The 26,684-nt window shown below is 39.3% G+C and overlaps 1 protein-coding gene across 1 annotated transcript in view; it reads right to left on the minus strand.

Annotated features, from left to right (window-relative positions):
- The window catches only part of LOC135466999 (xanthine dehydrogenase/oxidase-like), a 33,704-nt gene that overhangs the window by 5,254 nt on the left and 1,766 nt on the right, over window positions 1–26,684 (minus strand). The window contains exons 3-30 of the mRNA XM_064744752.1: window positions 25,433–25,529; window positions 24,463–24,571; window positions 23,838–23,964; window positions 20,325–20,386; window positions 19,552–19,614; window positions 18,812–18,892; window positions 16,084–16,225; window positions 15,079–15,234; window positions 14,477–14,553; window positions 13,688–13,781; window positions 12,840–12,946; window positions 12,154–12,338; window positions 11,476–11,638; window positions 10,609–10,816; window positions 10,152–10,324; window positions 9,527–9,646; window positions 8,276–8,497; window positions 7,748–7,811; window positions 7,115–7,184; window positions 5,218–5,305; window positions 4,672–4,756; window positions 3,720–3,863; window positions 3,272–3,285; window positions 2,832–2,977; window positions 2,062–2,143; window positions 1,457–1,552; window positions 679–807; window positions 148–222 (exon numbers count right to left, since the gene is read on the minus strand). Of these exons, the coding sequence (XP_064600822.1) occupies window positions 148–222; window positions 679–807; window positions 1,457–1,552; window positions 2,062–2,143; window positions 2,832–2,977; window positions 3,272–3,285; window positions 3,720–3,863; window positions 4,672–4,756; window positions 5,218–5,305; window positions 7,115–7,184; window positions 7,748–7,811; window positions 8,276–8,497; window positions 9,527–9,646; window positions 10,152–10,324; window positions 10,609–10,816; window positions 11,476–11,638; window positions 12,154–12,338; window positions 12,840–12,946; window positions 13,688–13,781; window positions 14,477–14,553; window positions 15,079–15,234; window positions 16,084–16,225; window positions 18,812–18,892; window positions 19,552–19,614; window positions 20,325–20,386; window positions 23,838–23,964; window positions 24,463–24,571; window positions 25,433–25,529 (3,179 nt within the window). The remainder of the gene's footprint in view (window positions 1–147; window positions 223–678; window positions 808–1,456; window positions 1,553–2,061; window positions 2,144–2,831; window positions 2,978–3,271; window positions 3,286–3,719; window positions 3,864–4,671; window positions 4,757–5,217; window positions 5,306–7,114; window positions 7,185–7,747; window positions 7,812–8,275; window positions 8,498–9,526; window positions 9,647–10,151; window positions 10,325–10,608; window positions 10,817–11,475; window positions 11,639–12,153; window positions 12,339–12,839; window positions 12,947–13,687; window positions 13,782–14,476; window positions 14,554–15,078; window positions 15,235–16,083; window positions 16,226–18,811; window positions 18,893–19,551; window positions 19,615–20,324; window positions 20,387–23,837; window positions 23,965–24,462; window positions 24,572–25,432; window positions 25,530–26,684) is intronic.

The raw sequence follows: 26,684 nt of genomic DNA on the forward strand, positions 1-26,684 counted from the left end.
CGGCTTAAGCAGAATTAGGTGAAAAATAATTTTTTTGCAATTTATTAGTAAATTTATAATTACTCAACACGCTGTGTTGTCTGTCAGATTTAACATAGAATAACATCGATTTAGAATAGCAGACCGACCTCCTCGTACAAAACTTACCCAGTCAGTCCAGTTACCGTTCGGGTTTTCTTGTGTGAAAGTATCTAAGCGATCCATTATAGTTTCACAGGCCGCCTACAACAATGAAGTGAAGAAGTCAAATAATGTCATAGAATGGCATGTTTTGGTTAATATGGTAGATTTCACAAAAGGTAACCGGGGTGATCTGACAAATGAGATTAGGCAATTGATGAATAGACGTGGATGGATTTATACTTTGGCATTACATATAAATGGATATGCATATGTAATCTTTAATAGTATAGTTTAACAGCTTATTAACAAGATATATTCTTCTCTTTGGGCAGTTCGATGAGCAATGCTGCCAAGCTGTAGCACGAATCGATATTTCCATGGAAGGGTTGATGTCAATCCATGAGAAAGAAAGATCTGTGAATTATTTTTTCCCGTTATCTATCCACTGGCTTTGTTTCCACACAAAGCAAACTAGCAAAATCACAGATCTGAAAACGTCTTGTCTGGATTTTCTGATGTTTTGAAAGTTATAACTGTCCATTCGAGGGCTCTTACCTTCACTGCCATGCCGTTGACATCAGCGGTGATACTGGCACCAGAAGGAGAACTGTTAGGAACTGTTTCCGTACTGGTACTGGAGATATGGATCCGTGAATACGGGATTCTCAGCACACGACTTGCTATCTGATGAATAGCAACCGTCACGCATGAAAACATACTTATGACATGTTTATGGCTTGAAGTTAAACACGAGCAGTTTTAAACGGGCTCTGCCTGGTTTCCTCCCACCATAATGCTGACCGCCATCGTATAAGTGAAATATTTTTAAGGACGGCGTAAAACACCAATCAAATAAATAAATCAACTCGAACAGTACTATTTGATCGGCATTTAACGCCATACTTTAGACTTTCACCTATATTATGGCGGTTAGGTTAATGGGTGAAAGAAACTGGATTACCCCAAATAAACCTCTGCCCCTCGCCAGGTATCCTACAAACTCTTTGCCTTAAATCTGCAGGCGAAACAGCGACAGATAGATTCAAACACTCAGTCTCGTTGGAAGTCGCAGGACCAGCGCTTTACTTGTCAGCCAGGGACCCCATTAACATGACTAGAGCATGACGTTGTCTCAATGTGACAGATATTTATAGTGCTGCTTCACTGCAACGGCATGCTAACGACATTAGACATGAGGCCCCACCCGGTCACTCAGGATGGGCGTAATGACACCACGCCGACCAACATTTGGACAATCACTTTAATATTCTTATCAGACAGATGACCAGTGACCATCTTTTCTCCTTTAGACGATAAGATATTACTACTACACCTGAATCATCTTGTTATTGAGCCCTTGTCCCATCTCAGATCCACCATGTGCCAACAGAACGGAGCCGTCTTTGTATACTTGTACCAACGCACCTGCCTACCCAAACAACAGCAACAAATGGCATATTACAGAAGATGTAAAAAAAAGTTAAATCTTAAAAGGATACAGAATCTTCATTGGTTGGTTGGTACGAGAGACAGGCAAGTCTAGGTTATCCCTTAGCCAAGATGAATTTTAGGTACGACACATTTATTCAAGCGTGACCAAGAATTTAAGGTTTAATCCAGGACATCTCTACTGTTTGCCAGTCAGTATCGAACCTGTATTCCTCTAAGACTAAGTCCCACATAGCAAGACATATTTTCATTCCATGCTGACAGAAATCGGTTTTAAGTTCTTCAAGGATTAGATGAATAATGTATACTAGTGTCTATGACGGAATCCCTATACTCCATTGACGGAATCCCTACTGTCCTAGCGGAATTCCTACAACCCTAAAGGATCCTTACACTTGCAAAGAAATTTCTACTCCCGAATGGAATCTCTTCTGCTGTAACAATGCTCTGAATTTTCACTGATTCTTCACAAATGTAAATTCTAATAACCTGATTGGCCGATGTATCAGTGTTGGATATTCCTTGATTTGTCGTGGTCATTGCAATCCCTCTTTTCTTCCAGCGGTTCTCACTGAAACATAAATGGTTCGAAAAGATCATTCAAATGATACTATCCATTACAACGTTGTTCACAAGGTTGAAATATCTACACACCGCTGTCATTCGACCATCTCCAGCCCTACATAAACGGTTAAGGTTTGATTTCCACTCTTTCACTTGGTAAGCATGGCCTATTCATGAATATTAACAATCACTAACCCTAAAAATAAATTTCCGGTGATAAGGTGTTTCATTAATATCCATGAATAGGCCACGCCTACTTGGAGAAAGGGTTGGTATCTTATCGTATAGTGTACCACTACCAACACAAACCTACAGAGCGCTTGGAAGAAGCACTCTTAGCGTTACATGCACATAATTACCATGTTAACAAACGCTATATGCATTACGTTGCCATGACAGTTACGTGCTCACAACATTAAGAGAGTTTCGTAAAAGTGGAAATACTGAAAAACTTCCATGGTGCTGCGTGTGTTTCTTTGAAACACAGACAAATTTAGAATACTTTGCATCTGTGCTAAAACGTCAACAAGAGCAATTCTTTGGAAGCTCCGGTTGCAACCACAAACCTGGCCGCCGTCATATAAGTCAAATATTCTTGAGTCCGGCGCAAAACTCGAATTACATGAATACATAAATAAACAAGTGCAGTTTCCGTATAGCCTACCATCCTCCCCGAAGGACACACTGTGACTCACCTATTAAATATCTCTACTGCCCTGGACCTCTCCAAGTAGTCACTGGTGTCATAGCATTGCTTCCAGCACTTCCTGACGTTGTAATGCTTGAGGACCTGGCCCGATGGCGTAACATCCCCTTCCCTGTACATATTTTCTTCGTGAACCTATAATGAGATAAAGAAATACACAGCTTGACAGGTTAGTTCTCTGACCAATCGGATCGCAGTTCCAGCATTGCTGCGGGAAGTTTGTCAGGTTCCTTGTGCAGAGAGGTGGTGGTCTATACCAAGGTCACTTTCCAGGTTAATTCGGCCATACATATATTGTGCTACCTATACTGTGCTGATAATTTCTTGAGTCTGGCGTTAAACAACATCCATCGGACTCCAAAATGTAATGAAATGATCCATAGATAACATTTTATCCAAATCCCTGCTCAGTTAACTTCAGATGAATACCAGGCCGAAGAAATCTGATATTGCAACCGATACTTAGTCAATCTGAGGTGTCCAGTGTTGAGAGGGAAATGTCATTTTTAAACTTAGGTATTTCACCTATTTCATTAAGCTCATGTCCACCGCGTGCAAAACACAACAACAAAAACATAAGTAATACACCCCCAATTTTTGTTTTTAATTTTTATTTAACGTCATCAGAACTTTCCACATATAAACTTGGCCTATCTTATTATATGTAGACCACCAAGAGTGGATCGAAATGGGAAGGTTACCAAGGTTACCAAGTCACAGGCATGAGCTAGTTCAAGATTGAACCAGCCACTTGTGACTTGTGGCGTTCCGCTAGCTCGGTAACGGTGACCACAGTGTGGAGAACATGCAGTGTACGATGTACTCTTACCACGATAGGGCTGACAGATTTGTATATGGCGATGTCATTGATCCAGACCCTCGCTGGCCAATACCATCTGGACACAGGCGAAGGCTCTCATCGGGTTACAGGATGTGATGTTTGTCTTGCAGGCGTAGCCAGTAACACGGATGTTAGGCACTTTGAACGTGTTACAAGTGTGCAGGATGCTTTTGTCAATGAACTGTCAACAAAAACGGATGTGTGGTTAGGCTTCGGGCAAAATTTTCGGTACAACTCACTCAACATTACAAACCATCTGTGAGGTCATCTCTGATTTCCCTGTCAGTTTACAATAAATTCAAATCATATACCCTCATCCATTAATCACTGCACCTGGTCTAACCAGTTGCTTTACGGTGTTTATGTGTTTATTTACTTATTTGATGTTTGTGTAGCGCCACACTCAAGAATTTTTACTTAAAGAACAATGGTCATGTAGTTTTGTGAGTGAAGGAAACCGGTCAGGAGGGTCCAGGGTAGACTATACCGACCCATGACAAGTTACTGACAAACTTTTCCACGTGTGACATACAAATATGCACACAATATTGGTGGAAGACAAGTGATCTTCAAGGAATGCTAGGCTGCGTAAATGGTTATACTAACGTCGTCTACCCCTTATTGTCACAAAGGCCCCATGAGAATTAAAAGTTCCTTGTCATATTGCGCTAATCGTGGAATATCCATTATAGATAGGAAAACAAGAGGTTCTCTTTATTGTATTTTTTTATGATGCTGAAATCCTGGAAGTCCCCGGGGACCGGTCCGTTTGCATGTTTTCGTGTTTTTATATGTTAAATGTTATGGCAGCAACATTTTAGTGATTCTATACCAGTGACGTCTAATAAATTGCATCACTGGCATCACTGCATTTTTTTTACTTAATTCTGTTTAAGCCATGGTGATAGGGGCGTGTAATTATTGCTTACATCGTACCTGCTCTGGTTTTACTCTCTATGATGTAAGTCTTTAATTTTATTCTAAACTTACCCGCCAGATGAGAGGGACGCGTTGCCGGCATTACAGTAGAACTCCATATCCAGGGCTGTGATCCTGGTTCCTGAGATGCCCACCTGACACGAAACAAATGTAATGAGGCTGAATAATGTTTGGGTTACTCCGAACAAAACTGAGCCCACCAAAGAAAAAGGGACGCATTCTTCTTGGAGTCATATTTATCCTGATTATCAAGTTATTTCTGGATGTTTATATTTCATAATGCATTTTTTCCTTCTTGAGGAAAATGGCTTAGGCTTTAAATACTGATTTAATTCATTTACTTTGTGTAGTTTGTGCTACTTGCTAAGTAAATACAAGAAATGTTCACTTTAATAGATGACCTCACAACATTCTAGACTTAATGCGAAAGCCTTAACAGCGGAAACTGAATTCGAACTAGTGACTGTTGTATGCGACTGAATCCACTAGGGAATGTTGAAAATTAAATATTCAATATTTTATTTTATAATGTAATAACTCTAGTTTTAACCTCAGTTACATATTACATTGCAGACTCTCTGTCACAAGACAATACCTTGTATTTGGCCAGAAATGGATGACGTGTCCCGGTGCTGGCCATGTCCTCGTCACGGTCTAGTACACAGCGGACTGGACGACCACACCTTGAAACAGAAACGCACCACATAACACTAGTACATAACCAATGTGCGATTCAGATTTAAGACACAAAAACCCTTTAGGGTTTGCTTCAATTCGTTTCATTGGTGTCACCAAACCAACAATAATGGTGAAAAATGTCACACGATTGCCTTGGTCAGGCTGGTGACAGCAGTGTTTCCGCATAATCGTATAAATGCCCACAACTTCTAACCATTTTTACTCTGCTGACAAAAAAAAACAAACAAACACAACGCATTGTACATCCATATAGCGGATGTTGGCAAAATATAATGGAATCTCCTCAGAAGTCGAAATGTTGCCGGCCGGAAATCGCAATTTGTGAATTTCCGAGTTATTGGTTCATAGGATTGACTCAATGGATTTGAGTTCTTGTACTCACAAACTTTTTAATAGAAGCTGGTTTGTCAGGACAAGGGTTACCACATGCATGGAACGCTTTCTCTTTCTCTTGTTTTCCAAAATGGGCATTTTGTTTATAAAATCAATTAGGACCTTCTTTCTTCATTGATGATTAGTATACGGCCACCTTCGCTTACGACTAGATATTATCAAACTGTACTTTCAGATGAAATTGTGGGTTAAGGCGATCTCCATAAGGCGCTTTGGCAATCTGCTGTTACCTGCATGGTGTGAGTCATGGCCGAGTGATTAACATGTCTGTTCTTTAGTCGCTTTATTCTGATGGTGGGCTAAGCATCCCCAAGGCCTGCTCCCTTTGCACTGTTTCAATGTTTCCTACTTTAGGCCTTGAACTATAATGCATCGCCTAGATATGTTCACATAACAAAACCCTAAAGGTAACTGGAACGACTGGGTAAGTTTTGTGCTGGACGGTCGGTCTGTTATTGTAGGCTATTGTTATTGCATGTTACTGTTACTCTAGAACAGTAACGTTTAATAAATTGCAATTAACATCGCTGCATTTTCTTTACATAATTCTGCTTAAGCACCCCATGGTGCTATGGGGCGGGTAATTTGCCACTATTTATGTATTTACATGAACAGTTAAAATAAAACACTATCCGAGGTAAATTGACAAGAAGTCATATTTGATGATTTGTCAGCTATCACACTGTCGTCGCTGCTCTGGTTTTACTCTTTATGCTGTGAGGCTTTAATTATATTACATGACGTTCGCTGGCATCACTTTGATGTACACATGCATATGTCACAGAAGGCAAAACTCCTGTTTTCTCCACAAATAAAACTAACAGCTGTTTAATAGGCGCAATATTCTCCACTACTACCTTAAACCTCAATCAAATACATAAATATCTTTAAAATCATAATCATTATAGCAAATCAGCAAAACTTCATTCTATAACAGTCTTGATGTGTTTAAAAAGGTAGAGAATCAACAAAATTGACACTTTCCAGCCCGATAAATTCCAGAAATACAGCGGTAACAAAAAATGCTTCTGGTTATGCAAATTAAGCCTATCAGTAAGTAAATTAAGGCAGGTACAGACCTGAAAACACCAAAAGCTATACACACGATTCACCTCAGCAAAAGTTCATGAATTTGCCCTCATTATAGGTCCAGCGTTTTGGTGCTTACAAAGTTGAGGACACGGACAGGCACACTGGCTGACACACTGACAGGCACACTGACAGGCGGACAGGGCCATGTCAACATACTTAAGCGCTAAGGCTTGAGAGGTGTAAAGTAAATGAAAAACCGGAAAAAGGGATAAAAGACCTGAACAAATCGCACAAGAATAAGGTGTGACTTGCAGATGAACAAGGTATAAATTGCATCTGAATAAGTTTGATACTACAAATGTACTTACTTATTAGCGGCCACTGCTGTAATCGCAGCATGAGCTGCAGATCGCAAAATCTTTCCACCGAAAGCACCACCTGGAAATCAAGAGAACATGCGTCACCATGAATTAAGAAAAAACTTCCGGTTGACGAAAATGCTGCGTCAAATGAAAATCCATATAAAATGTTTCGTTATCCGATTCAGTTAAGTTCAAACGTAAAAGGTTAACCGGTAATTGACTGGAATGGTTCGGACAGAATTAAGATTTAATGTACAAATTATTTGTACTGATACAAATGTCGATGTAGAATTGATGGGGTTTTCCAGAATTACATTTAGTCAGACGTCAATTGTCGATAAAGTTTTTGTTGCAGAATTCATCGTATATTCATGAGTACAACTTACACAGGTAGCAGACTAACATTCACATCTGAATACAAAGTTATGATTAAGCGGCCTGAAATCTAGAGTGTCAGCAAGTTTATTTAAGATCACCAGACCGGACTGAAATGTCTGTCTTCCATGGAAACAGACAGCAAAAGGTACTTCTGCTCTTGGCGCTTGATTCCGCTTTGAAATGTTTCATGCTATTATTCTTAAAGCGATTTACATGAGCATTGAGAAAGCTGTTTGTTTGCATTTGAAACCCTAAACTCACCTAAGCGTTTACTTTTACAAATCACATAGTTAGAAGGCACCGCCAGAGCCTCCGCTGTGACCATCTGAGAACAAAGTAAAAAAAAAAAAAAAAACAGTCATGTCAAAAACAGCTCATTTGCAGGATATGAAGAAATTATGATAATAAATTTTAAAAACAGTGTATCTCCCAAACTGAGGTCATAGTCGTGACCTGGCGACATATATTTCGTGCGGTACTTGGTTTGTTGTGCTCTTTACCTCCGCCAAAACGAGATTCGCCTGACAAAAGCGGAAACAGCTGCCTCATTGGGTAATATAAATAACTGGCATCTGACTGGTTAAATCTGATAACATGGCGGCGCTTTGGGTTTTTTCAGTGAGCGGGATTTTGCTTTAATACTTTGTATTGCGATATATCCCCTATCCAACAAATATAAAACGGTATGCATGCGTCTTTAAACTTTATGTGGGATACTTTATCAGTGCAGTACATGTTGTCTTTTCCTTTCATTGACATCTGACCATCGTCTGTAGACTGTTCCGTTACCTGGGCTAAGGCGTGGAACTGTGTGGCGGATATGACCTCCATCTGTCTGTACTCGGTCTGGGGCACGGCCAGGCAGGACTGGGTTTCCATGTAGTAATGCTCCTGACCTCCTATTCGCATCTCTTTCTCGATCACATGATCAGCCTCGCGGAATCCCGCCTCAATGTCACCGTCCACAAACACTTTCTTCGGGAAGTAGAAGGAATTCGCCTTGATAGCGTCCTGATGGGACACATGGGGAAAAAAAACAAGTAGACCAAATGACCTGTGTTATATGCAAGCTGCGACACATGCGCATTGAAAAAATACACAAGCTCAAAGAGGGTTTTCAAGGTTGGAATTTAAACCATTCTGTTGAAGATGTTTGAATGACGTGGGCCCTTATCAGAACCAATGCTGTTTCCTGTCGGCATGATGGCAGTTTATAACCCAAAGAGTGACTTGTTTGACGAAATAATGAGTAACTGTGAACACGGCCATTAAGAGCAAGGAGAACACTATTCCCAACAAGGCTATTAACTCCAACCTCTCGTACACTCCAAATATTAATGTGTTAATTTTAACAGAAAATCTGCTCTGAGCGATGCTAAAATGCATTCTGTTATTACAACATAATGCCGTGCCATATTCAACGTAATACCCTAATGGAATCTTTATGCTGAATTAATAGAAGATGTGTGTTATATTTAACAGAATAATCTACTGCAATAGCAGAATACATTTAGCATCACTCAGACAACAGACGTTTTATTAAAATTAACAGATAATTTTTTAAGAGTAGAGCTGCTTGTCCTGAACATCCTGGAAAATGCCACAATTGTGTTCACACGTTTCCGACACTGTGCGCTAATATTTCTCAAACACTGCTACAGCTTTTATGTACAGCCGTCCTATATATATACACTGTAATTGACGATAGAAGTGGTGAAAATGATTTAGACTACTCAGCATTAAGCCATAAACGAAAAGGCCATAAAAGTGTAGAAGAGACTTTCGTGGAAGATATAACGGATATAAAACTATCTGGTTAACCAATAAAGATGTACCACAGAAAACAACCCATGACAAATGTACTAAACCCGAATAGCATGAAACCTTGTATCTAGACTCACCTCAACTCAGTCAGAGAGTTTTTATAACATATTCTTGCTTATCTCTGTAAGATAAACACCATACATGCAATGTAAATAAGACCTATTATTGCACCTGATTTGTGTCATAAATCTATTGACAACTAGGGTATACATATACCTCTATGGTTATCACTGCCTCCAGTTCTTCATATTCCACCTTCACGGCCCTAGCCGCCCTCACAGCGTGCTCGTGAGTGTCTGCCAAAATGGCGGCAATGGTTTGACCTTGTACCGTGACCTGTACAAAACCGGTAAGGAAAGATCAGAAACACTGGCAAAAAATTTGTCCTCTGGAACCGGGAAGGAAAGCTTCATTGCAGATACATTAACCACTTTATACATCGATGACAGAATTAAGGGACATTTCTTAATCATTCAATTCCTGAAGGCTTTATAATCCATCTACATCGAGACGAAATGCTGCCTTTTAGAAACATCTTGCTTCTGTTGCAATGTCAAGAAGTTTTTAATATCGAGAGACCTTCTTGCATTTAAACTCTTTTGAACAAAAACGTATACGGATTTTGTTCTAATCTACTCTTATTGCTTAAATTCTTAAAATTATTTTTAAATCAGAGTTATTTTGATGTACCATGTTTTATACTTCTCTCCATAATTTGTTCATTATATTGATTAATATCATGATTGTAATCGTCACTGTAATTCGGCATTATGTGCCTGCTGCGCATGACCTTAAGTGCGCATAAACAATAAGTAAACTATATTGCCGAGTGTGTTGTTACCTCTACAGATGCGAACAATTCCTCCTCTAAATTTAGCCAATAGTTCTTCCCAGGGACATCTTTGTAAGTCACAAATTCCACAACCCCTGGCATCTTAAGGGCCTCCGTCGGATCAATGTTCAGGATTTTAGCATGAGCTTTAGTGCTCATCACGCGGCCTAAATGAAGTTCGTCTGAAGTGAAAGAGCCATGAGAAACTCTACACATCCTATTTCATAAATCGTCAGCTAAATACTTAACACTAAGACTCACATCATATATCACTTTTATACAAGTATACCAAAAGAACAGTACCGGTAAATCAAATTATGATCAACAATGAAAACAGTGATTAGTGCTAATTACTTCGTAAAAACCACCAGTTATTTTATTACTCTGGAGCCTGTAATCTTTCGGCCTCATTAAGGTTTCGTTGCTTTGATTACATTCTACAAATGAGCCCTGAGACTTAACGTACTAGAATATGGAGGTATGTCGTCCAGGAAAACCGACTCGCCAGTAGCATGCGTCAGCGTAAATGGCATCACCACGGAACGGCCTATGGGGTCTTCAACCGGCTGACCAGGGGAGACTTCCTCGTGAAAAACGAGACCGCTGGATGGGTCCCTCTTCAGTCCACAAGATCCACTCTGCTGGGAAGGAGGGACACCGCTCTGCTTACCCACCTGTACAAAAAAAAACAGCAAATGAAGAATGTTTTTAACAATAAGGAATTTTCCTGAATGATAATGTGTAATTCACAACAAGACAAGAGTTCATATTTCAACGGTTACGTGTGACCATTTGCCAGATAACACACTGTCCTCAGTGCTCTGGTTTTAGTCGCTATGCTCTACGTCTTCAGTTATATGTTATAGTGATACTCAAATACTACATAATAACAATAAGAACTGAATATTGTCCACTTCATAAATCAATACCATTTCTTTTTTGATTAAATGTTAATACATTGATGTGCACCAGGTATAAATGCATTTTAATAAACTTTTTAAAATTGAGACCGTGACAACTTAACGCCGATGTAAAACTCATTGCAACGATATTGTCTGCCATACGGTATTCAAAAAGCAAGATAATTACTGCAGATCCTCTCATATTTGGGGAAAATAAAGTTTATTCCAAATGAGGACAACTGCTCTACATAAAAAATAATAATGTTCTCTGCGTGTCACAGAGATATACAGTTGTGGAATAGTTCAAGTCATAAAACAATCCTAATTTAGAGATGAACTAGCGGTCATGCAGTCGGAGAAGCACTAAGGCTGACAAGCCGTTAGTACTTAGTTTCAATTCACACTTTTAACTGACCAATTAAATTGCTCACATATCTACAGTGCTGATCAGCTACAGTCAGGTAGAAGCGGAAGAAGAGGCTGGAGGCCAGAATTTGTCTGTACTCGGTCATCCCCCCTGACGATCCCGGGGATAGGGAGATGTCCTCACGCAGCCACTGACACATGTCACTCACAAGTCGCTCCTCCCATACCCTATAATATCATAATAACCAAATATGACCCAAAAAGGCGGTTAGAGATCCGTTCACTTTAATAACTGCATGGTGTCTTCTAAATTGTAAACACGCTGTGATGTATGCTGAGAGGCTTCCCTTTTTTCATATGTAACATAGACTTGATTAAACTGTGACATACATGGAAACATGATATTTTCCAGAAAAAGCCATTTTTCGCGAAAGGAACCAATATATAATGAACCTGTCAAAAACATAAGAAGTATCCCCAATTACACCGGAAATTAGTAATAATGGCTAAGTCCGACTGTGGTGAACATCTGTTACAAATTTTAATTCCTCCATTTGCAACATTCTCCAAAAAACAATTTTCAACAGGCATGAGTTTCACAATAACCTTCACAGTTTAACATTTCCAACTACGGCTTGGATTCGGTGCTTAATTAAATTTATTTTGAAGATTTTTTTAGGGATTAATTCAAAAGTAAAGACTGACTTTACGTTCGCTTTGAACCTCTTTTACACCCTGTATACCTGCCAACTGCGCTTTTCATGGCGATTTTTGCTAGAACTGAAAACGCTGAAATGCCTCCGTAAGACAACGAAATGGACTTGATTTCGTCGGTGTCCTCCCTCAAAGTGACCTTGATGGCGGAGATCACAATGGCCGAGTCGTTTGTCCGACGCAGAGACTCTTTGGACACGTGAAAATACTCGTGCTGAGATGATAAAAAATGATGGGAAAAATGACACATGGAGCATTTGGGGAAAAAACGTAAATATACAACACAGGAATAGTCTAAATACGAAATTATTTGGGGGAGGAATATTTTTTACATTTGGCACCCTGTATGACTGTCTCCCGTACGGTATGGTAAGTCCGTATGAACGTATTAAATAACATTTTGTTTATAATACGTTACGTCTAAGATAATATATGATAATAAAACTTTTATTACAAAAGCAAAACGAAAGTGTGAAAAAAGATGTTCATGTTTTGAATAGACCTACAATTTCATCAGTAGCATATAATATCTTGTTTCAATTTAAATACTACATTAGGACAAAATGGAGAAAATGGAATCATAATCTGTCAAATCTTCCATATTTCATTTCAAGAACTCTCTAGCTTTTGACTGAAGTGAATTGAGAGCTGTGTCAGCTTGTGTGCGAGCAAACAAAATGACCACACTGAAACACCTTGACGCAGAAGGCAGTACCTTTCCAGGATGAGGTATAAAGATGTCCAGAAGAATCAGATCAGTATCGGTCGCTAATTCCTCGCAAGTTGTATCCTCTCCAATAACGACCGACTTTCGTTTTCCAGCTGGTATAAAAATATTATAAACATGCTACATTTTAAATGCATCGGAAAAAACACACACACACAACACAGAAAAAGGTGGCTGTATTCCAAGATCAGAAAGTCGAATAAGATATTCTTATCAACAGCATGGATTTATTTATTTGTTTATTTGATTGGTGTTTTACGGCGTACTCAAGAATATTTCACTTATACGACGGCCGCCAGCATTATGGCAGAGCCCGGGAGAAACCCACGACCATCCGTAGGTTGCTGATAGACCTTCCCACGTACGGCTGGGGAGGAAGCCAGCATTAGCTGGATTTGAACTCACAGCGACCCCAATGGTGAGAGGCTCCTGGTCAACAGCATGGAGGGTAAAACCACAGCAGCGCGGATAATGTGAAAATGTGATACTTGGCCATCGGCCACACGTAACGGGTGAAACCCGGCTTCTTTGCCAATTTAGGGTTTGGGTTTTATGCTAAATGGCCATCTAATTGCTTAAATGCTAGCTCAACTTTTACAGCACCTGGTACCATGGCTTATAAAGCAACGTTAGGTTAATAAGAATACTGATGTTGATTGCAAGCATATATACGATGCTCTTGGTATGTGAATGTCGTGAAAACAGAATGTAAAGACATTGAAAAAACATTGTAAAACACTGACGATAAATAGGAAGTATAACGTATTTTGTAATGATCGTGATGCAAGCAGAGAACTAAAACCAAGCAATTCTTGTCGTCTGGCTAACTTACTGACCTGAAGTGACCATTGTTAAGGTGACCCCAGCTGCGAGCAGCACTGTCTGTAGATCAGAGACCCCATGGGCTTTTAAGACGTTACCACCTATACTCTGCAGTGAAGCAAACACAAGTTGTGTAGATCTTTGTGTGTGATTAACAGTTCAGTTGTACTCAGAGATATAATATGTGGATTCCAGACGGATTTAGTCAACGAAAATTGGAATAGTATGGATAATTAGTGGTAGCCCCGGTAGACTGTCTCATATCACCTTGATGCACATGACTTCAACATGAGATGGTACATCGATAATTTGCTTTACGATGGTGTGTGTAGACGTGGGTGGCACAGCGCCCGTATTTCAAAACGGACAGAGAGTTTCATCTTTTCACTTTTTTATCAACCTCTACTACATCATTTAGATATGCGTACGTGCCATGTATACAATATGCATAAATTAGCATTTAACCCAGAATTATCGATACAGGTAAATGAATTATCGACATCTGTAATTCTTTTATCAATATCAGTAATTCATTTATCGATATCGGCCGATTGTTTAGTCCTTCAAATGGAGAAACAACGGTGATACAGGTACGAGTGTAGCACCTGTTAAAAAGTCTCATTTGTTTTACTCATTCCCGGTATAATCTTGAAACTTCTGGTAAAATCATTGCGGGATGTAAGAATAGAGCAGCAATTATTATACAGCTAAAAACGCTGAATCATCGATAAAGAGTGGATTTTATCGTCACGTATATACAAAAGATTTATGAGAAATCTCTCTACACCAAGCAGAATACTCACCGCAACATTTCTAATCTGATGGTTTGCGAATCGGGATAAACTTTTCAACAGAGCGTCGATGACCCTTGTTTTGTAGTCTGCAAAAATTAATGTTGGAACATACATTTGGTTGGCAACATGCTCATGGGTTTTCCCCGCATCTCTGCCCGATTTCTCAAACCACAAACCTCAAACCTACAAGTTAAATATTCTTGAGTATAAGCCGTAAAAGACCAGTGAAGTAAATCAATGAAAAAAGAAATAAATTTTGTGGTGCTGATGATAGTGAAAGTGATGGATCGCATTAATGTTTGCATGTTCTTACCCCTAAACCACTTAAGACATTCGAACAACTTAATGAAGAGAAGATTAAATTCCGAGCAGGCAGACGACTTTTCAATCGTGCTGACAGAGCCAATAGTCCACCATAGCACCTCGTCGATCAAAATTATCATCTAGGTAAGGTGAATACAAAATAGATGCACCTCAGTAAATCTTTTGCAGAATTCTTTTACCATAAGCACCATATATGGGTAAGGACACGGAGATTCGGTAATATTATATGTAAGGCAAAGACAAAGGCCACAAAATACTACCATTTTTTGATGCATAGAAAACGTTACCTGGCAGAGTTTTGCGGGCTTCTTGTAAGGATTCATCCAGTTCTGACAGGGTCGTGGCTGAGCCCACACGGATACCCTCATCAGAGACCCTGACTCCAGAGAGTTCCGAGATACGGGAGATGGATATCAGGACAGGGAAAGCTATCTTAGAGAGTCCTGGGCATAGACGAAATAGAAAGGAGATATGTCATAGTAGTGCATATGTATCAAGATACATCGAAATCCATTTATTTCATCTATTTGAATGTTGTATACGGCTGTATATGGTCCAAAAATTTCACTAACACTCAAAAAATTAATCTGTTAATTTTGAAAGAAAGTCTGGTGTCTTCAGGGATGCTAGAATGTATTCTGTGATTATACAGAATATAACAGAATACTGTGTCATATTCAACGTAACATCCCGTTAGTCTAATAGAATCTTTATGTTAAATTAATAGAATATGTGTGTTATATTTAACAGAATAAAATGTTGCAATAGTAGAATACATTCTAACATCACTCAGACAAGAGACTTTTTTGTTTAAATTAACAGATAATTTTTTGAGTGTAAACGATTTCGGTCAGGTTTATGCGCGGAGGATACTGAAGTTCCGGGAGTAAGCCACTGCCCCTGTTCCAGATATGCCGCACAATCCCCCTGGCTCAGTAAAATAGCGTTGTATTAAGATGTGCTGAGAATTTTGTAATTACAAGATAGAATTTAACAAGATTTTCAAATAAACATTCGAGAGAATTGTTCCTCAAATAATGTATATACGTAGACTCAAATAACAAGTTGTAGGTACCACCTCTAAGAGTTAATAAAGTATAACGCTAAATCAATGATTTTCTTATGCCCGCCGCGCTGTTTATAATTTTCTTTCCTTCTGTGCCTAGTGTGAATTTAACAGACTTTATCTAGACGGTTTACCTGTTGGTAGTGTTTCAGAGGTGAAAGATCAGGGTCCACTGTGATGAAGTACAATTCAGATAATTTTTATCTGGATTTATCTTTTAACTTACCCAGACCAGTGTTTCCCCGAACAAGCTTTGCATCCGGGAACTTGGTTTTCAAAGCCAGAAGCTCCTCCAAATTTAGGGGTCGGTACCACATGACCCTCTCGCCAACCAATCGCAAACTCTCTTTGTCATACGTTTCTGTCCGCTGAACATGGATGTAAAATGATGTGACCAAAACGATATGGACATTTGCGTTCATTGGTACCGGTATGGTTACTATTCCATTAAAGAATGAATGAGCCACGTGAAGTTTTCAAATATATCATCATCAGTGGAGGTATTACAGCTCAATTAAATAGAGCGCCCACGCGTTTTGCCATGCAGTATGAAGGCCAAATTAACATTTAATCGAGAATTATCGATATCGATAAATAAATTATAGATATCGCTGATTAATTTATCGATATCGATAAATAGCCATATTTATCGATATCAATAAATGAATTAGAGATATTGATAAATGAATTGTCGATATCGTTAATTCATTTATCGACATCGATAATTCATTTATCGATATCGATAAATATGGCCATGTGGCCATGTGGCCATGTGCATTTATCTATATCGATAAATATGGCCATTTATCGATATCGATAAATCAGGGACATTAGTCGCATGATAATAATAGCTCCCTTCTAACATCTTGCCGGATTTGGGCGTTGTTTGAATGTTTGGCGGGTGTTTCGGATGTGGACGATGTTTGCGTGTCCTAAACAACACAATAACCTGAGTTGAAAGAACACTACAACAAAATATTGGTAATTTGGGTAACTTAAAAAATAGATTATCCCAGGATTTGGAAAACTTGACACGAATAAAGTCAACGTTGTCAACAGACACTGTGAATTCAATGAACAGGGCACTCCGCGATGTTCAAGGCGAGGTACAGGCCCGTATACATTTACGATCTGCACCATTATCATCAACTGTAGGCATTACAGAAACGGTCGGCGTGGAGTCTGACTTACCTACACCGCGTAGAAGTAATACTAGCAAAGGTAAGCGAATCAACACCATTATACACATTTCTCAACAAAGCTTAACTTCACAGGTAAAGTACGTGTAGTCCTTCGGCTAATATAGTGTAAATTATCAGTTTCTGGTTTACCAAGCGAAAGAGAAATAAACTAGAAGTTTGTTTTAGCAGTAGAAAAGAAATTCCTGTTCGTATAAATGTGTAATAATCCGTGGACCGCAAATGTATATGTGAAATATTCTTGAGCAAATAAATAAATAAAAAAATAAATAAATTCATCTTCTTACTGGAGTTTGCTGATGGAGTTTTATGGCGAATACTATTGATCACACAAAGGTAATTAAAATGTAAAATATCAATGTCAGTTGAATCATAAATAAGCCTCCGTTTTATAGTGTAACAACATAGGGGGAACCGTCATTTCCATTGAAACTAAACCGAGAACACTATTTATCGATATTGCTAATTCATTTATCGATATCGCTAATTTATTTATCGATATCGCTAATTCGTTTATCGATATCGATAAAAGGCACACAATTATCGATATCGATAAATGAATTACTAATATCGATAAATGAATAATCGATATCGATAATTCATGTATCGATATCGATAAATATTTATTCATATCAATAAATATTTATCGATATCAGTAATTCTTTTATCGATATCAATAAATGAAATAGTGATATTGATAATTCTCGATTAAATGTTAATTTGGACCCCCTATAATGTACTAGGTCGTAATACATTTCCTATATTTATAACTGCAGTGATTACGGGGCCTCCGTGGCTCAGTTGGTTAGCCCGCTAGCGCGCGTAATGACCCAGAGACCACTCACCAATGCGGTGGCTGTGAGTTTAAGTCGAGCTCATGCTGGCTTCCTCTCCGGCCGTCCGTGGGAAGGTCTGCCAGCAACCTGCGGATGATCGTGGGTTTCCCCCGGGTTGTGCCCGGTTCTCTCCCACCATAATGCTGAGTGCCATGGTATGAATGAAATATTCTTGACCGCGGCGTAAAACAAAAATCTAATAAATCCAATCAAATACAGATTTTTATCCAAGCGAGACGTACAAACAATGTGTAAAATGCATAGAAGGTAAAAATTTAATTTTACCAAACATTCCACTTCTATTACTGATTTCAAGCGTGTAGCAATTTGTCATGTATCATACTGTCGTCACTATTCTGGTTTCACTTTCTCTGATGTAGTATTTTATAATATAATAAAAGACTTACACGACAGTGTGATACTTAGGAAATAGTCACACGTATTATCCGTGAACTGACGGTCATCTATCCTGATCTTATCTTACACAGCCTATATGTGTCAATAAGTGGGAAAGAGTTTGAAATAAAAGCCAAAGGAAAAACATGAGCATATTTATAGGCCTTTTGCTGGGCATAGATTACGTCAGAGGGACATTTTTCATCTATTCGTTTAGCGCTTGGCAAATTCTTACACCAATGTGGTCGCTGTGAGTTCAAGTCCAGCTCATGTTGGCTTCCTCTCCGGCCGAACGTGGGAAGGTCTGCCACCCACTGCGGATGGTCGTGGGTTTCCTCCGGGCTCTGCCCAGTTTCCTCCCACCATAATGCTGGACGACGTCGAATAAGTGAAATATTCTTGAGTACGGCGTAAAACACAATTCAGATAAATAAATAAATAAATAAACTACTTAAGATTTCCGCTCCCGGACACCAATTAAATCAGGATATATGTAAAGGAATCCCAAACGGACATAAATCACCTGTAATTCTGGCGGGAATATTGGATCCTGGGAAGGGTCGTACGGAGTGAACTCTTTGGGGTTGAACAATTTTGTGGAAATCTGAAATCAGAGTGATAACAATGGTTTGGTAGGTCTAAATACGTTAACGGTAGTACATGAACAGTAGAGTGAGTGAGTGAGTGCTTGGGGTTTAACGTCGTACTTAACAATGTTTCAGTCATATGACGACGAAGGAATCCTTAGTGTGCATGTAATGTGAAAACTTGTTGCAGGACGGATTTCCACCGCTCTTTTATCCAGTGCTGCTTCACTGAGACCCCTTACCGAAGGCAAGTAACCCGCCCCGGCCGAGCCATTATACTGATAAGGGCCAACCAGTCTTGCACTGTCCCCTTCCTGCTGAAGGCCAAGCGAGGAAGTTATAACTTCCTCTTTTAAGGCCTTAGGTGTGACTTGACCTTGGATTGACCCTGGATCTACCGCCTCCCGAAGCGGACGCTGCACCAACTGTGGTATCTCGGACAATCACGAACAGAGATAAATCTGTCTAACTTTTATTCTTTTTTTTTTTTTATGCAGGATTCTTTAAGAACTTCATGTAACAAGGAATTTATGCCATTCCAGTACTACTACAACGACAACTGATGTAAAGTAGACACTACAATTCAAAACCGCGAGCGATAGTGACGAACCGTTAGGAAAATTATAAACATATCAATCACGTTTAGTATGTATGTTACTGAAGTTAAAAGACTTACCCGCTCATCTTCATTTGCTTCGGTTCCACCTCGTTGGCAACAGTTCTCTCCCATCGGGCATTCCTTAATGTGAAACGGAATGAAGTAATGAATGCTTGGGGTTTAACATTTAACGTAAAACAGAGAATGTGTTAGGTATTTTACAGTTTATAACAAAGTACTGCCCTTAGTGAATGTGTGAAAGAACTGCCCTTACTGAAGGTGTAAAAGAACTGCCCTTAGTGAAGGTGTGAAAGTACTGCCCTTAGTGAAGGTGTAAAAGTACTGTTCTTGATGAAGGTATGAAAGTACTGCTCTTAGGGAACGAGTGAAAGAACTGCCCTTAGTAAATGCGTGGAAGTACTGCCCTTAGTGAATGTGTGAAAGAACTGCCCTTAGTGAATATGTGAAAATACTGTTCTTAGTGAATATGTTAAAATACTGTTCTTAGTGAAGGTGTGAAAGAACTGCCCTTACTGAAGGTGTGAAAGAACTGCCTTAGTGAATACGTGAAAGTACCGCATTTAGTGAAGGTGTGAAAGCAGTGCCGTTATTAACGGTATGGAGGTACTGTTCTTGATGAAGGTGTGAAAGTACTGCCTTTAGTGAAGGTATGAAGATACTGCCCTTTAACGAAGGTGTAAAAGTACGTACTTAGTAAAGGTGTAAAAGTACCGCCCTTAGTGAAGGTGTGGAGGGACTGGTGGAAGTGGGGAAACTTACCTAGCTCCATAGTGGTCTTAATGAATGTATGGATGTACAGACCCACATGAAAAGGACTTAAGAACACTGACCTTTGCGAAGGTTTTGAAACCATCTAGTATGGGTCTGTATCCTGTACAACGGCAAAGGTTTCCTGTGGGGACAGAGAACAAACCTTATATCACACTGGTGTATTATTGCTAGTGTATAGCCGAGCACTAGATTTGCTTGATCTGTCACGTTTATTTTCACACATGGGTAATGTCATGATATTATTAAATCACTGACTTAAACTTGTATTTTCTTATCAGTGTTTTACACTGAACAGAGAATATAGTCCCAATCAGATCGTACGAGAGCTGTCATGTTGATGAATTGAAGAAACTTACGAGGATTGAATGAAAACCCCGGAACCTCATGTGCTTCTTGACAAATGTGCTGAACCACACGTTATATGGATGAAATGAACTCTCAGTTACATCCTAAAAACCAGTGTTAAATGTTACATAATGTTATGTTCTTTGGCCGCGGAGCGATTTCCACAGTTTTGAAGGCAGGGAGGTGCTAAGTACTAGATTAGACGAGGAACAGGGACAGCCTAGACCCCGGAAGGTCTGAGCCTTTAGATGCCCTCGGCGAGCTCTGGGTTAATTTTGGCCACTGGAGAACTCTGTAGTGGAGAAACGACGAACAACAGTTGATTCTTGAAAAAAAAAAATCGACGCGGCGTTCTTTTTCAAGAATCAACTGTTGTGAGTTGTTTCTCCTACTTAAACGTGTTTGTAGTAACGTAACGACTATCGATTCTTTTTCAAGAATCGCACAGTGTCATTTCAAGCAAATAATAAAAAGACGTTACATCACACTTAGCGTCGATGAATGCATTTTCGTGCCGGCTGAGCCGCAATATTTGCATAATTGAAAATAATACGTAACATGGTTGATCTTTCGTGACGGTGCCACATGAAGTTTTAGCGTAAACAGCGTTAGAGCTTTTAGCCAATGGGAGCTCAGTCTATTGTATTTTATGTAGCTTACTACTTAAGCATACACTGGGTGTGTAATATTATGGAAGATGACCCAGTCTATGATTGGTTATGCTGGAAAGTAAATCTGAATTGACTGAAGCTTACATATAATCTGGCGAAATCTGATAGTAGATTACATAATTTCTGTCGCACTGACATATCAAGGCCTCGAGAAATCCAAAATGTTTGTAATCAGAATGCCACAGATTAGACCCACTAGTCCATCTTGGTACAAACTGTTTTACTGTTCGTATTTGTGCCTAAGAGAATTGATGACGCCATTCTGCCTTTTCTCTCACTGGCAACATTTGGTGTATTTGAAATGAAAGTCAGGAAATAAATTTCACATTGATAAGAAATGAAGCTCCCACCCTGCATGACATGTCTACTTCATATGATACTTCACGCCGATGGTGTGTATGTTTTTCCATGAAATTAGACCTTTTAAATACTGTCACGTTCACAAACAACAGCGCCATGTATACAGCAAGCTGCATGGGCCTTTCTTTAATTCTTCCTATCTATTCATTACATCTCCTGGGTACATTTTAAATTGTGTCAGAGGCCTCCGTGGCTTAGTTAGTTAGCGCGCTAGCGCAGCGTAATGACCCAGGAGTCTCTCACCAATGTGAGTTCAGCTCATGCTGGCTTCCGTGCTTGTGTGAGATTCACGCCCTTACGGATTCCATTCTGAAATATTATTTGTTCATTTTATTTATTTGATTGGTGTTTTACGCCGTACTCAAGAATATTTCACTTGTACGACGGCGGCCAGCATTATGGTGGGAGGAAGCCGGACAGAGCCCGGAGGAAACCCACGACCACCCGCAGGTTGCTGACAGACCTTCCCACGTACGGCCGGAGAGGAAGCTGGACTTGAACTCACAGCGACTTAAGCATTAAGAAAGATTTATATAGTGGTGTAGTGGACAACTACCAACAAACATTACATTATCTTACCATGTTACTGAAAACTATAATGCCCTATAGGTGCTTCACTGTCTATGTATGGCCTGTTTATCTTCAGAAAATGATTAGTCTGCGTGTACAAATCAATCTGATTACGTAGAATTACCAAAAAAGGATGTAAAAACTTAACAATGTTTACTCCTTGCTTTAGATTTTTTAAACGAATTTAATCCGGTGAAATGCTTGTCTTATTTTATGGACCACATTCATAATGTTGAATGACATGAAGTTCATCAACTTTTTTTTTCTCCTTTGTAAGGGATGTTGTGAATTTACTCGGAGAGAACGTATAAAGTTGCTATTTATCATTTTTCAGTTCAGTTAAGCTTCAAGTTTTAGTCTACTGCGGCTTACTTATAGTAACCAAATCTTTCGAGTTCAGCTGTTCCTCTCGTAACTTTCAGCTGTACACGGACGAGAGCAGATATGTAATTCCACGACTTAATTCCTGAGGATCAAATCGTCTGGAAACTGGAAAAAAACTGATTTTACAACCTTATGCAGAATAACAAACCATTTCTAAGAGAAATTTCATATGCTCTTGTATAGCCTTTTAACAATGAACTAAATTGCGAAGCTTTGACAGCACGTCAGGTTGGACATGTATGACGAAATTCGGCTGAAACTACCGAGTGTTGGCGGAAAAATGCATTATATATATTATAATTAAACATTATGTTGTGATTTTAAGTGTCAGATTACTCAGATTAACGCATGTTTTTGAATATTTGTTTTGAACTCAATTCAACAATGTATACAGGGGTAGGTAATTATGAATAATTAATAAATCTGGACATTAATCCTTTAAACCAAATCAGTGTCTGGTGATGTCTAATCACACATAATCCTTACAGACAGCATTTTAGCAGACCTATTATGCAATCATTTCTATTCCCAAGAGCCTTTTAAGCTGGATGGACAGCATATTCTCATCTCCAGACATGTACATAACACCCAGCTCACGTACACCTTGGGTTTGTTGTATGTTACGACAGATTTGTATCAACATTTAAAAACGTGAAGAGGAGCTAAATTTGCTTTTTCAGGTAGAAAAAATTGCTTACACTAGAGAATTCATCGGAGCCCTTATAGTAAATGGTGACGTCAATTGAAGATTACCGTACCTTAACCGTTTTACACACAGTAAATACAAAACTTATCTTCACAAGGTGTATGTGAAGATTATATTACCACAACATATGTTATATACAATACCATACCTCGTTACACCCAGCAAATGTACTCTGTTAGCAAATACAATATAACAGAACAAATCTGTAAAATACGACAGTTTGTAGCAATAACATAATCTACTTTGTCATCACTCAGAAAAACAAAGCATTCTGTCGATTTAATAGTTAGTGTTTAGAGTAGAGTACACTATATTAATGCTGCATAACTCTATGTTATGGAGAACACAGTACTCTGCTACACCAACAAAAACATTCTGTTGGAATAACGTAACAAGACCGGCATAAATGTTATAATAGTTTGCAGCAATAGCATAATCTGTCCTATCATCACTAAGAAATTATATTATTCTGTCAATTCAACAGAACAGCTTTTACGGTGTAGTTATTATTTGTCTGTGTGATATACAACACTCACCCTCTAATTCCCTCTCCACTTGTTCTTCACTCGGCGTGGGGTTGTTCTTCAGTAGACAGTACATACTCATCACCATCCCCGGCGTACAGAATCCACATTGGCTACCGTGGGCTTTAGCAATCCGCTCCTTAACACAAAAATAACGGTTACCAACAACAAAAGGATTAACAGCCGCAACTGAAGTTTATAGATCAGTATAGATTGGATTTGTCAGCAAGTTTGTTGTGTGGGTAAACATGTGGCCCTGTTTTAGGTAAATGGCAGATATAATCAAGGATCTTAGGAGATGTTATTACTCTTTCAAGTTTATTGTATTTATTTTTGGCATGATTAATATTTCTTCAAATACACATTTTGGCTACAGAAAAAGGAATTTTGAATTGGCCATTTTAGTGTTAGAATGGAGAACATTTCCCACCTAAAGAAAACTGAACCAGTCTGTTGTTCTTTGTTGCTTTTGCCATGATGTTCAGTAAGCAAACCGGAAACGTTGTAATTATTGATCAAATCAGCTTGATACCGAGTCGCCATTGGGCGACAAAATGTACCCCATTATATTCAGATGACGGTCACTCTGATCTGACATACTGCAGCAGAAAAGTGCCACATGCAGCCAATGCTTCACCTGGACTGGGTGCATTCCCTGCCCCAGGGAGCCTATCCCTTCGACAGTTGTTACAGCCATCCCGTGCACCTCCCCCATGGGGTACATACACGCCATGACGGTCATGTGCTTAACGTTCGTCAGGGAAATTACCGATAACACCAATTTGGGTTAATAACTGTCCCCGCCTAAAGTAACTGAAGCTGTACGGTCTTGTCCATTCCCTCCTGGGCCTCCGTGTCCCATGTGGTTAGCGCGCCAGCGTGGTGCAATGACCAAGGAGCCTCTCACAAATGTGGTCGCTGTGAGTTCAAGTCCAGCTCATGCCGGCTTCCCCTCCGGTCGTACGTGGGAAGGTTTTCAGCAACCTGTAGTTGATCGTGGGTTTCCCCAGCCCGTTTTCATTTCACCATAATGCTGGTGGCCTTTTTATGCGTGAAAAATTCTTGAGTACGGCGTAAAAATACCAATCATATCAATCAAAATCACTCCTACCTCGATTATGTTTTGTTGGCAAACTGGTGACGTATTGCTATGCACTGTAAAAGAACAATAGTCAGTTCAGCTTGGATATGATTTATTTATTTATTTATTTCATTGGTGTTTTATGCGTACTCAAATATATTTCACTTATACGACGGCGGCCAGCATTATGGTAGGATGAAACCGGGCAGAACCCGAGGGAAACCCACGACCACACATAGGTTGCTGAATCACGAATATTTCAGTAAGAAGACGGCGGCCATCATTATGGTGGGAAGAAACCGGGCAGAGTTCGGAGGAAACCCACGGCCATCCGCAGGTTGCTCGCAGACCTTCCCACGTTTCTTTTATAATCTAACCTTAAATGCTGTACGCGTAGAATAGGAAATAACATATGATGTTATGTAACAATAATTATGTAAATTTATTCCTTTTTGTTCTTTTTTCCTGTTTCTAGACATAATAATACATTTGAAGCTTGTGCTCATTGTATCGGAAAAAAGGATATTTGATGTTATTAGAGGCCTTGTCGTATCTGGACAACATCACTGTGCAGGCTCCACATCCTCCCTCTCCACAGCTCAACTTTGTACCCGTCAGTCGCACTAGAACGCTGAGCTAAGGAACTGAACAAACGTGACCCTGCCAGACAGCTTTATACGCTGAACAACCACATCCATACCATTCATATAAATTTTACATCAGGACTTTACCACTTGAAGGATACATGTTGATACATACATGTTTTTGGTTCCAAGGATAAGTTTCACGTAATAGTGTTTAAGTGTAAGAATGTCAAGGCTTTCATTTGGGTAAATCTATTTTTGTCAAACATTTAAGCCATCGTCAGGAAATACAGGGCATATTTAAGATAACAAACAATTTACGCTCAAGAAAGAGTTGAGCAAATATTACATCCTCCAAATCGGTTTTCAGAGAAAACAAAGAGACAAACTCAGCGGAGTTATCTGAACAAATCTAATTCTTTGCTAGCTTTTGTAAAGAATTTAAAATGTGGGAGTCGAACAATAGATCCTTTTTGAACAAAAGGTCAATTTTGTTTTTTCTGCAGTCAACAGGAGTGGGTATGTGAGTATATCTAATATATTTGACGACGCCTGTTTACAACTACCGTATTTGACCTAAAGGCCAAATTAGCTATTTTACTTAATTCTGAGAGATCTATTGATATTAGAAAGGTGTTTTGACTTTTGGAAGGTTGGATGATATCCTTCCTGGCAAAAGAGTATAAGTTTTGGTAACACAAGTTAATCTAAATATGTACTATTTGGGGTTATTTTCCGGTCAAATATGCGACTGTTATGATGATGGTTCTAAAATGCTTTGTGCTTTTGTTGCTCCGGCTTGAGACATAGCAGCGCACTCTAAATACGAATTACGGTAAATCTTAGACCTTTTCGATGTCCAAAGCAATTTTTTCAGTGGAAATTATACGCACTATTATTATGAAAATGATGTCAAAATGATTTGTTTTTGTCACTTTTGTCGTAAAACTGTACAAATTATTTTTCTTCATCCCGTGGGGGTCTCCATGGCTCAGTTGGCTAGCGCGCTAGCGCAGCGTTATGACCCAGGAGTCTCTTACCAATGCGGTCGCAGTGAGTTCAAGTCCAGCTCATGCTGGCTTCCTCTCCGGCCGCACGTGGGAAGTCTGTCAGCAACCTGCGGATGGTCGTGGGTTTCCCCAGGGCTGTGCTCGGTTTCCAAACACCATAATACTAGCCAGCGTCGAATAAGTG

The sequence above is a fragment of the Liolophura sinensis genome, chromosome 6 (assembly GCF_032854445.1).
Source record: "Liolophura sinensis isolate JHLJ2023 chromosome 6, CUHK_Ljap_v2, whole genome shotgun sequence".
In the NCBI taxonomy this organism is placed as follows: domain Eukaryota; kingdom Metazoa; phylum Mollusca; class Polyplacophora; order Chitonida; family Chitonidae; genus Liolophura; species Liolophura sinensis.